The 12,593-nt window shown below is 39.1% G+C and overlaps 1 protein-coding gene across 4 annotated transcripts in view; it reads left to right on the top strand.

The window, feature by feature from the left end:
- Nucleotides 1-12,593, top strand: part of PM20D2 (peptidase M20 domain containing 2) — a 28,212-nt gene that overhangs the window by 8,375 nt on the left and 7,244 nt on the right. For all 4 annotated transcript variants that reach the window (XM_089530755.1, XM_089530756.1, XM_089530754.1 and 1 more), the window contains exons 3-6: nt 3,538-3,680; nt 9,294-9,448; nt 10,643-10,775; nt 11,490-11,597. In XM_089530755.1, coding sequence (XP_089386881.1) covers nt 3,538-3,680; nt 9,294-9,448; nt 10,643-10,775; nt 11,490-11,597 — 539 coding nt within the window. The remainder of the gene's footprint in view (nt 1-3,537; nt 3,681-9,293; nt 9,449-10,642; nt 10,776-11,489; nt 11,598-12,593) is intronic.

Here is a 12,593-nt window from a genome sequence, read left to right as displayed (position 1 = left end):
ACAAAGTTTGTGTACAGTGGGACCATCATCTTAACTGACAGACTACATAACATAGTTCTTGGGCCCTGTTACCATTATCTAGAATACAGGTGGCAAACATGAATCCTTCAGTCCTGCCCTAGTGAGGGATTGTGGGAGCTGCAGTCCAACAACATCTGGAGCACCACAAGTTCCCCATCCTAGCCTCTTTAGTTGAAAGCTTCCCAAAACAGTTTACATCAGACCAATAGCAGCAAACAAGACAATTTGTGTCCATAGCCTTACCATCTGTGAGACATAGTTTAAAAAGAAAAGGAATGGGAAGAGAAAAGAAAAGAAAAAGAAGCAAACTCAGAAACCAGATCTTGCCAGTACCACTTTATTTCAGTGGCTAAACATGTAGGCCCGTTACAGACGGGCATAATAGTACGGACTCAGTCCGTACTAGGGTTAGAAAGGGGCGTCACTTCCGGACTCCCCAACCCTAGTACGGGCCGAGTCTGTACAAAATGGCGGCACCCATTCTACATGGGGGCTGCCATCTTTATGTAGCGGACGCATTGTGTCTGCACGTTGCACAGCAGATATGACGCCGCAAGTGCACCATTGGCGCCTTGCGGCGTCATAGCCGCGACGCACAGAGAAGCGCCATTTTGGCGCTTCTTTTTAGCTGCGCCGGGAAGCCTCGCAGTTTAGCCGCTGGGGCTTTTTGGTGCAGCTAATGACGGCGTAGGCAGAGCACCACTTTTTGGCGCTCTGTAACGCGCCATAGAGTATCAAGTTGGTAGTGCTGTATTAGGTAGCGCTGTCTAATCCCACAGCATGAGATAAATGACATGATGTAAGAAACAAAATGTCCACCTGCTTGGGACAAAATGATAGTATAGACAGTGCATAGTTAGATAGGTTGGTTGGTTGGTTGATTGATTGATGAGAATTGGTATCCTGAGCTTAGGGAAAAGAGTACTTGCTTGTGTGATTCAGTAAGAACAAACATGGGAGGCTTGTTTTGTTTATTTTATTTTGGGATATGGTATCTTTTTTCATTGCTGTTCGTGCTATTGAACTCTTTAGTCTGGTATGGCCTTAAGAGGCAGGGCTGTTAAGTTGTTTTTCTTGGGTATACCCTTACAGACTTCACCAAGTTGTTAAGGTTATTTTGGGTCATGTTAACTGGAAGATACCGATATGCAGCATGCCCACACCTGGCAGCAGTTTTGCTTTCTGCAAAACCATATTTTACTCCTTTGTAAAGTTTCCTTTGGTTTAATTTTCTTTAAGAAAACACCTTTGAAATGTCTACCTGTGTGGTTTTGTTTGCTGTGGACTTTTTAATTATAATCTCCCTTATGCCTTGTACTACATCCTAAATAGATTTGTAACTCTCCAAATGTATCAGCAGATTTGCTGCGTTTTAGTGCATGTTGTGCAGTGATACCTAAACTTGTATGTGGCCAGAAAAGAACAGAACTATGACATCATTCAGTAATGTATATGTTTCTAGTTTTTAATTTATGCTTTGGAGACTGCTAACAAATGTACTGTATGGTTTTTGTAGCTTCTGGGATAGCTTTCTGAATTCCAGATGGATTTGTGTGCTAATTTTGAAAATGCCTGCTTTCATTCTTTGATTTCTAGCTTTTATGGCTTCATTGAATTGAATTGTAGGAGGTCCTATAAGCTCAAAGGTCAATGGTTTCATAAGTCCATTTTAAACTTTTGAGGCTGACTTGCATATTTGGAAATAGTTGTGAAACTGCTCTTGATTTGGACCACCAGAATTAGTACAGTGGCCCTTGATACTATGTTGGGGCTTGGTTCCATCACCTTCCATGGATACCAAAATCTGTGAATGGTCAAATCCCATTAAATACAATGGGGTAGTAAAATGGTGTCCCTTAGATAAAAATAGCAAATTCAAGGTTTGCTTTTGGGAATTTATATTTTTTGGAATATTTTCAAGATGTGGATGGTTGAATCCATGGATAAAGAATCCATGGATATGGAGGGCTGACTATATATGAATTTGTTCAAGGTGTCATAGGGTTGTTCTTTCTGGAGAGCAATTTTTTTTACTATTAGTATAAACTGAAATCTGCTTGTTATTTCTAAAAGATCTGAAAGCTACTGCTATCATCATCATCACCACCACCGTCATTACATTATATCACATCACACTGGTGTGTGAAATACAAGTTTCCACACTCTTGTTCACCAGGGCAAAGGTGCTATTCCCCTTTGGTTAGCAGGGAGTTTCCTTGGCAATCCTTCTATCTTCTAATCTCTGTGTTTAAGATGAAAGCACGAGATCATCTGGCCAGAGCCTCAATCTTTAGATCTTATCTCTTTCACACATGCAAGCTCAAAAGTATAAAAGCAGCCAACAGCAAATCTAGCAATTTGTTTGTGTTTTCAAGTTGTCTGTTGACTTACAGCAGGTGAATCATAATTTCAGATCTTAAATGAATGGAAATAGAAAAGGCTCAAGTCAGAGTCTTTCCTCACAATTCCTTATAAAATTCAGAGCTCCATTGGGTCCTGCACACCTGTTTCTAAAGTATGATTCTAATTAATGTCAAATCAAAACTAGAAAGATTACTTAATTATAAGACAAATTTTCCAAGGCCAGAAAAAAACCACTGTAAGATATAAGTGCTAACTATGTAGGAACAGAGTAGTTGCAGTTCATTAAAGTTGGCTTTGAATAATGATTTTGACAAGGATATGATTAAGAGAGAGGTAAGGAGATAATAATCTTTTAAACCCAGGTGATTTCTGGGCTAGAGTAGTTAATAGTACTGGAATTGTATTTCATCATTGTAGAAGCTGAACAATGTTGAACTTGAATTTTTTAGATTCAGCTTTTACACTGATTTTCTTTTGATCTCTGCATGGCAAAAGGTTAGAAAGCATTATCTACCTTTTATCTAAAAAAGGTGTCTCCTGTTTTCTGCAGGTGTTGATATCAGTTATTCTGCCTAGGTTTTGCTGCATACACAGGCCTTCTCTGTTAACGTTTTTCCCTTTTTCAGTTAGAACGTTAGTTTGCACATGCAAATACTGTTTGTGTGTGTGTGTGATGTCTTCAACTGAATCTAATAAGAATTTTGAATCCTGTGTAGGCAACCTATTTGTGCTAGTTATGGTGGAAGGAGGAAATGGAGAAATTGTCAGGACATCTAAAACAACGTAATTGCAGTTTTACGTATTCTGATTTGCCCCTTTCAAAAATTCCTGTTTTGTTAGTTTATGTGCATCAAACAAAGTATTTTTAATGTACTAATATTCTTTTATTTCCACAGAGCTTAACTTTTTTCTTGTACGTAATTTTCCTAGTCCACTGACTTTGGGTATAGAAGTCCTACATCGGTTACCTTCTAGTCTCAAAATTTGTTTTCTTGATCTGTTATTTTCAGTAATGTACCTTTATAGAGTCTTGAAGTAATACACTGGTATGAACACTTATCCCATAAAAGTTAAGTTCACTGAATGAATCCAAAGGGGTATTTGTTACTTCACAAAAGTGTTTAAAAACAAGTGATGGCTTTTATTTCCTAGTGTGACTGTGAAATACTTTGGAAAAGCTTCTCATGCTGCTGCTTACCCTTGGGAAGGAGTAAATGCATTAGATGCTGCTGTTCTTGCATACAACAATCTGTCAGTTTTAAGACAGCAAATGAAACCAACATGGAGAGTTCATGGTGAGATGTTCATTAAATCTTATGTCCAGCAAGTAATACTTCAGCACTGTTTGAGAAAATATGTTATATCTGGCATGTTAATGATCAAATGCAAGGGGCTGTACTTATTTTTGTGACAAACCTGCAGTTTGTTCCTTAAGTAGAAAGTGTTTAAAAGCTACACAGCTTTGGGAATTGTTCACTTAAAACCCTACAGTTGTTCACGCAATAAACTAACAGATGCCTAACTTAAGTTGTTGAGTGTTCATATAGATCAGTGATGGTGAACCTTTTAGAGGCCGAGTGCCCAAACTGCAACCCAGAACCCACTTATTTATTGCAAAGTGCCATTTCCCTTTGGCTTTCTAGTAACAAACTCTGGCAAACTGTGCTGAGGCGACGGCACATGTGCTCACAGAGAGGGCTCTGAGTGCTACCTCTGGCACACGTGCCATAGGTTCGCCATCACTGATAGTGGCTAGTATTGAGTTGGTTATGTGCTAGTACAGCAAACACCTACAATTGTGTATTTATAATAACAGGGAGAAACCTCACATTTCCACTGCTACATTGAGGTTTCCAGTTTGTGCTTCTTATCTGATGGCATGTGTGTGGGGTGGTCTAGGTTCAAATTAGGATGTTCATTGTCCGGCTTGTGTTTTTCATATCCCATAGTTAGTGTTTGAAAGTTCAAAAGAGCTTGTGTAAAGATAACTGTTAGTATGGAAATTCATAATTTACATGCTGTGCAGTTGAAGCAACCAACACATTTAGTGGTGATGTGCTATTTAAGCAATTAGTTTATTGTGTTCACCATTACCATATAGGGATATGAGAGCTGGATAGGAAGAAAACTAATTTGAGATGTGGTGCTGGAGAAGAGTGCTGAGGATACTGTGGATGGCCCAAAAGACAAAAAAGTGGGTCCTAGAACAGATCAAACCTGAACTCTCCCTGGAAGGCAAGATGACTAAACTGAGGCTGTCATACTTTGGCCACATCATGCATAGGCATGACTTATTAGGAAAGACAATAATACTAGGAAAATTAGAGGGTAGGAGAAAGAGAGGAAGTCCACAGTAGACTCAATCAGGGAATTCACAGGCCTGATTCTGCAAGATCTGAGCAGAGAGATTGAGAATAGGGTGTCATGGAAATGTCTCATTCATAGGGTTGCCATGAGTTGAAGTCAACTCAAAGGCAGCTAACAACAACACTTCAATTTCATCAGATTTATGAAATCCTTCAGAAGCTCACATACATAGAAAGATACACTTGTGTAGATTTTGAAGTTGGAGGGCCATGTGTTACTCACTTTGGCTGTAGTTTAACAAAATGCTGAAAAAGCATGGATTTGAATCATAAAAAGCTGGGGATAATGTGGATGTGATCTTGGGTTAGCATACAGTCAAGTCAGTCAAAAATGTATTGTACAGTATTTAGTAAACAGCCATTATATGAATATATTACATTATTATTTTTATAAGTATAACTATTCATACCGTATATACTCGTGTACAAGTCGACCTCATGTATAAGTTGAGAGAAGGTTTTAGGATCAAAATCTTGGATTTTGATATGCCCCGTGGATAAGTTGAAGGCAGAATTTAGGAGACAGATTTTAAGGTTGGCTTCAAAGTGGAAGTGGAGGGGGTAAAAGAGAAGCTTGGTTTTCAGAGGAAACGCGAGGAGGAGGAGGAAGAGAAGCAAAGGTTTGGAGATCAGCTTGCAAGCGGTCTGAAATACAAAGAAGCGGCAAGGTTTGGAAATGAGTTTGCAAATGGAGGGAAAATGGGGAAATGCAAAGAAGAGGCAAGGTTTGGAGATGAGTTTGCAAATGCAGGGAAAATGGGGAAATGCAAAGAAGAGGCAAGGTTTGGGGATGAGTTTGCAAATGGAGGGAAAATGGGGAAATGCAAAGAAGAGGCAAGGTTTGGAGATGAGTTTGCAAACGGAGGGAAAATGGGGAAATGCAAAGAAGAGGGAAGGTTTGGAGATGAGTTTGCAAACAAAGGGAAAATGGGGAAATGCAAAGAAGAGGCAAGGTTTGGAGATCAGCTTGCAAACGGAGGGAAAATGGGGAAATGCAAAGAGGAGAAAGAAAAGTTTGGAGATAGGATTGAGAGGGGAATCACTCCATGCAGCACACTCACACTGGTGCCTCGCGGCTCTTTCAGCAAGCGCTGCCAAGGCACGGAGAGTGGGACATCAGGGCTACTTTTAAAAGGAGCTTTATGAACATTATTACGGTTTGTTGTTGTTGTTGTTAACTGTCCTCCAGTCGATTTCAAGCCATGGTAACTGTATTGACCCTTGTATAATTTGACCCCAGATTTTAGAGTCAATATTTCGGCATAAATTTCTCAACTTATAGTTGAGTATATACGGTAGTATTAATCTGGTGAACATTTAGTTTTCTTTATAGCTATGAAAGGTTGCAAGGCTTTTCTTAGCTATGCAGATAACTTTTCCAAGCAATCAAAGCAATTCTACCTCAAGCAGTAGTGCCAGTAGTTTTCTGCTTTTAAAATAACTCTGGATAATTTAAGTTAGTGTGAGTGGCCTTTTATCCAGTTCCTCTTGTGGACAGTGGTATTTTCTTGAGAAGAAGTTTAAATTGGACAATGCAGCCAATACCAGAAAACAGAGTAGCGTGGTATAGTGGTTTGGCTGTTGGATTAGGACTCTGGGAGACCAGGGTTTAAATCCCCACACACCCACAGAGTGACCTTGGATAAGTCACACTCAGCATTAGAGAGAGATAATAGCAAAGTTCCCTCTGAATAAATCTTGCCAAGAAAACCCTATGGTGGGATCTTGATGACTTATCCTCATGTTTCTGTATGCACAGATCAGTCGGGTCTTCCAAGTATCCAACTAATAGTCCTTTGTTACTACATACAAGTGTACAGTCTCACATACCATAGTACAATATTAGTTTGAGGGCAGGGAAGTTGTACATTTTATGTACAGCACTCATTATAATTTAGATGTTTTATAAATATTAGATAATATAGTGTTTGAAATTCCAACAAATTTCTGTCACATAAAATGTAGCAGATTCTGGCTGTTGGCATGGGATTTGGCTGGTTACTTTACTAACCCCACAGAAGAACTGTTATCAGAGCACTAATTGAAGAAAAGAACAGTTTGAAATGTATCAAAGAAACCTGAAAATAATATGCTACCTAATACATTAGCATAAGGTGTGGACACTGTAATTGAGGTATAATAATGCTATAGTAGCGCAACCTGACTTCAGATGAATAGGGTATTCTTCAAAGAAATTATTTGTAGAGCAGCTCTGCATTACCGTGAATCAAACAAGAGTCTCCGATTTGTTTTAAGAGAAATATAATCTATATATTATCATTTGTGGATTTCAGTGGATTCCCTGTGCATTCTGACCTGACAGTTGTTGTCAGAATGCACAGGGAAGCCTTTGAAATCCACAAACACCTGGACAACTTCAACAGGAAAGAAGAAACCCTTAAAGTGAACGACGTTTGGCTACCAAACCCGAAAAATAGCAAAATAAGGACTCAGCAAATGCAATGAGAAACCACCCAGGGTCAGGGGCTTTCCCAGCAGACAATGATCACTAATTAAACAGACATTAATCCTCTGTGCATATCCTCCCACCCTGAGGCCTGGCCATCAACAACAGAACCGGCGTATAAGACGACCCTTTAGCCCCGTTTTTTATATTGGGTTAAGCGTTCACCAGCCTCCAGAGAGAGGTGAATGGCATAGGCACCTCTCTGTCTCGGGGGGGGGGGGGGGTCCTTGTGGGTTCCTATCCCAGCAGGCACCGCAGCCGGGCTCCCTTTCACACCGGGAATGAGGAGGCTGGTTTTGGGGTCTGGAAGCTGGAAAAGGTGGCGGAGAAGCAGTTGCAGAGCCGGTCCAGCAGAAGAGGAATGGTCGGGCCGAGGAAAAAGCTGGTTCCTTATGCTTCGCCGCCACCACCCAGGATGCTCTGCTCCAGTGGCTTCTGCGGTGTTGAGTGCTCTTTGGGGCCGGACTGCGGGAGGCCCTACTGCCACTTCTGACACCCGCCTTCCAGGCGCATGTGAGTGCCAGACCCCCTTAATTCGGCCTATAGTAGGCCAGGGTGCTGCCTGCACACAAGTTGGGGGTTGTCTTATAACCCCAGTCGTCTTATACGCTGGAAAATACGGTATATATAAACCCAACTCTCTTCCATGCCAGCATTCTCTGAACATGGCAGCCAGAGATGCTGGTGAAACGTCAGGAATAAACTCCTAGAACATGGCCACATAGCTTGAAAAACCCACAAAAACATAATGACTGCTTTAGCATTGTCTTATATAGAACTGTATTACTATACTATAGAGATGACATCTGGAAGGCATTAGGAAGCTGTATTGTCCTGCAGTTGGATGGAGTGGGTTGGGTTACTACTATCCTGATTTTTTTAAAAAAATTCTGGAATCCCTTGGGGGTGTCAGGGACAATTTTGTTGTGCTCAGGGGCTCCCAGATCATTTTAGGCCTGGGAGAGTACTTCTGGGTTTCTTGCTGTTGAAAAAAAGTCCTTTCCTGGGCCTCAAATAGTCCGGCTGTGACTGGAGCATTTAAGTCAATTCTTGTCTCAAAAAAACAATATTTTTGAATGCTAGAACACCTTGGACATGACAAGCTGCCATATGCAAAGGCTGCATGTGGCCTGCAGGGTATATTTTTCTCACCCCTAGTATACTATGCTGAAGAAAAACTCAGGAGATTGCTATTAGGGACTATATAAAAAGGAAGAAAGGAGTGGGAGAGGAAAAGAATGTAGCAGCACATTTAAGATGAACTGGCATTTATTTCTGCATGAGCAAAATACACTATTTTGATACCCTGGATCATCTTATGCAGTCCTTTGATAATTTGGGGGGAAGGGACGTGATACTGGATCCTATTGCATTCCATCTCACTCCCACAATTGTATAAATATGTTTTATACGTGAGCATTTATTATCACTTTGTACTGCATCCAAAGAAGTGGATTTATAACCACAAACACACATGCAAAAAGCAAAAAACAGTTAGTTTTAAAGATGCTGCCACATTCCTTTTTTTCTTTCTTTCCTTTTTATGCTGCAAGAGACTATCACAGCTACTTCTTTGAAAATTAGGAACTATAGTGTTAGAATCAGATGTGTAACCTGGTTAACACTGACATAAACATATGTTAAATTATTGTTAAACCTAAATGTGAATTTTTTTATAAGCTAGAATGTAAAACAGATTAATTTATATTTTGAATTCTGCTCTGTAAATCCTATTTCATTTCCGTGTTACTGCTTACTGTTAAGTTAATCCTCCTTCTTCCAGTGCCAGCTAAATGTTCTCAGCCTTAAGAGTGGCAAATGACTAACAAATAATGTGAATACAGTCTAACTCTACATTTTTGGTTTTTGATGCAGCAAATTTCCAAACAAAATTCTTTTTCTTTAAAGAAAGCAAGAATATCTTCAGACTTTGTGTCCATTGATTGGCTGGAGAACAGAAGAAAGTTGGATGAAATGCATGCATTAGTTTGACTTTTCTGTTTCTATTTGCGAGAAGCCTAAGTAAAACCAGAATATCAGAGTAAAGTCAGTAACACGGTTCTTCTGTCTTATAGGTATAATAAAGAATGGAGGTGTGAAGCCTAATATCATCCCTTCATATGCTGAACTGGAATTTTATTTGCGTGCCCCTTCATTAAGGGAGCTCTCTATCCTGACAGAAAAAGCTGAGAACTGTTTTAAAGCTGCAGCTCTGGCCACGGGATGCGAAGTAAGGTTCATAAAGGCTAATCAAGATTTTGTTCAAGATACAATGGCCTGTTACAGACTGCCAAAATAAAGCTGCTTCCGGTCTCTTTGGAGGTATGCTGTTTAAATGATGCATGCACCCTAAGAATCCGGAAGCTGCACCAAAGCTGCACTCCAGTGCTTAGGAATGAAGTGTGGCTTTGGCGCGACCTCCGGACTCTTAGGACCCATGCATCATTGAAATACCACACCTCCAAAGAGACCCGAAGCAGCTTTATTTTGGCAGTCTGTAACAGGCCAATGTTAGCTTTCTCAAGGAAATTTAAAATGTGGATTACATCTTGATCAGTCTACTCAATGTTTACTAAGAGATTAGGGAATTACAGTATCTAAATATAAACTTTTCCTTTGTCTTATTTTTCTCATATAATGGTCATTTTCACCACGGCAGATTTTTGTTTTACCTGCATAGTTGATATTTTTGTGACATTATTGGCAGAAAAATCTGTTTGTAAAATTTCCTCAACTTCGTCAAACTTCTATTTATCAAAAGTGCTAACTTAACATGACCACACGACAGTCTCATTTCACATGCTTCTGATCCAATAAAGGTTCAACATTAGACTTGTCAGTGGATGTTTTGCTTTTAGGACTTCCTTTGTTAAATTTCTGGAGGGTTTTTTTTTATTCCAGAAAAATGGTAAGGAGACAGATGATTAATACACTGATCTTAAATGTCTACTTTGATTTAAACCCCTGTGATTTCGAGGAGCTTATTTCCAAATGGTTGCAATTAAAAAGTTACTCTGTTAAGAGGCAGATTCTTTGCATTTGGCCTTTTTTCAAAATGAATATTTCCCCACATTGCAATTTTATATTGATTTTTAAAAATATCTATACATTGAGATAGGCAGAAACAAGATGCTTGATAGTATTGGAGGGGGAGTGCAGCATTCATGCTTCACATCTGTAGCATATGAGATACAGAGAAACTTTAATATGTTACTAAGAATACAATTCTGGGTATATTTGCTTCAAGTAAACCATATTGTTTTCATTAGGTTATACTTCTGAAAGGTTCCAATCCCATATATAATTGGGGACAGACCCCATTGAGTAATATCTGAACAAACATGCATAGAACTAACTGTGAACCCTTTGTTTCATACTTGATTGGATACTTTTGTTGAAAAAATATATAAATGTTTCTTCCTAGGTGGAACTAAAAGGTTGTGCAAATGACTACTACAATGTGCTTCCTAATAAGAGCCTGGAGAAAGCCTACATAGAGAATGGCAAGAAGCTTGGCATGGATTTCATTCCAGATGATAATGTAAATGGGCTGTCAGGTAGTAACATCTTCCTATTTATACTTTTCAAACTGACTTTTCATCTAAGCCTTTTTAATTTCTATACAGGATGATTCAAAAAAGAATAGTGCAAAAATAAATCTATTCTTACTGTATTGGTTTTGCATCATTCTTTTTGAATCAACCTGTGTTTTCTGCTCTTCCGCATAACTTTACTGGCTTCAGAGATATGTAGAGGTAAGGGTTAGGGTTAGGTCCTTTCTCCATATTGTCAAAGGGAGTGGGAAATTAAAATATTAGAAATAATGACATTTGGATGAGAAGAAAATGAGAAAGAGCCTTATCTCATTAGAACAAATAGACAAAACAGCAGGAGAGTAGCAGCTTTCTCTGTGTCTCTCCACATTATGTCTTAGCCTTTCTGTTCTCTTCAAAAGGGAGACTGTTGTACAAACAAGTGTGTCTATTGTCATAATGGAATAATCTGACAAAAGGCACACTTTTACAACCATCGTTCTTGGGAAAGAGAATGCAAGTGCTGCAATGGCATTTGGAGAGGCACGAAGAAAGCCGGCACTCTCCTGCTCTGTTTCTTCTTCCTTTTCTAATGTGATGAGCCTATAAATATATGGAATTAGACATTTGCACAATTCTGTCTGATTTCTTGTTATATAATCTGGATTTTTTACACATTGTTTTATGCTATATAGCATATTTTTGGATAAACTACTGAAGTGTCTTGCATCTCCCTAGGTTCTACTGACTTTGGAAATGTTTCCTTTGTGGTTCCTGGGATTCATCCTTACTTTTATATTGGCTCGGATGCACTGAATCATACTGAGCAGTATACAGCAGCTGCAGGTTGGTGTATTTTAAGTGTATGTGAACTGGGAAACACTACGGTAAAAATGACATGGAGCAGAACTTGGAAAATTAGGGTTGAAAATTAATTTGTTGATGATAGTCATGAAGTTTGGAAGATTAGTTTGTTGTCACTAACACTGGTACCCAAGAATATTTAATTCAGTTAATACCCAGTACAGTACTTTGTTATTTTAGGTGGTAATTTTCAGAACAGATTATTAGATTAGATTAAATAGCAAGAAAGTTGTTACTGTTAAACCTGAGCCACATTTGGTTATTGTTCCTTCAAAAGTGCCCCTTTTCTTGGTAAAATTACCTTCTCCCAACCTGAGCTTGGGATGATGTGAGCCCAACATTTTAAAACGATCAGTTTGGAAACAAACAGTCCTGAAGTATGATGTCTTAATATGTTTTGTCACTGTTCTGCAAGTCTATTCTCCTCTTTCTATCTTCAGCCACCCCCACTCACATGTACCCTTCACTCACCCTTCAAACACATTGTTTATTAAAGATGAATAAAGGGTGTTGTTAAAGGTTAGTAAGGAATGATGTATTTAGTTTTAGTTACAAGATACTAACCCACTCCAAGTTCATTCTGTGGCATCTCCACTTCAAAGATCAGGTCTTTATTGTTAAACTCATCTCTTTCTGTCATGCTAGACAGTGGTGGAAGGCAGGGATTTAGTTAGCAGTACCTTTTGGCTCCAAACTATTATCTTGCTATATCCCTGTATGTGTGTCATTTGCTGAAGAAGGAGATGGCTGCAAAGCAGAAGGGTAGAGTTGGGAAGAGAGAGAGGAGTCAGGAGAGAAAATGGTGGAAGAGAGTGGGGAAAAACTTTTCAGTAAATTAGCCAGGTGCCCAGCATTATATAAGCAGTAGGAGAAACGCACTAAAGGGCATTGCAAAGGGATTCAATGAACCCCATCTCAAATTGTAATGTACAAAACTGTAAAATAAAATAAATAAAAATCATGGAATTGAAAAGACTC

Source organism: Sceloporus occidentalis, unplaced genomic scaffold (genome assembly GCF_023333645.1).
Source record: "Sceloporus occidentalis isolate IW3139 unplaced genomic scaffold, rSceOcc1.0.p SCAF_6, whole genome shotgun sequence".
NCBI lineage: Eukaryota > Metazoa > Chordata > Lepidosauria > Squamata > Phrynosomatidae > Sceloporus > Sceloporus occidentalis.
Note: the sequence above shows the minus strand (reverse complement) of the source record. Positions and strands in the feature narration are given on the sequence as shown.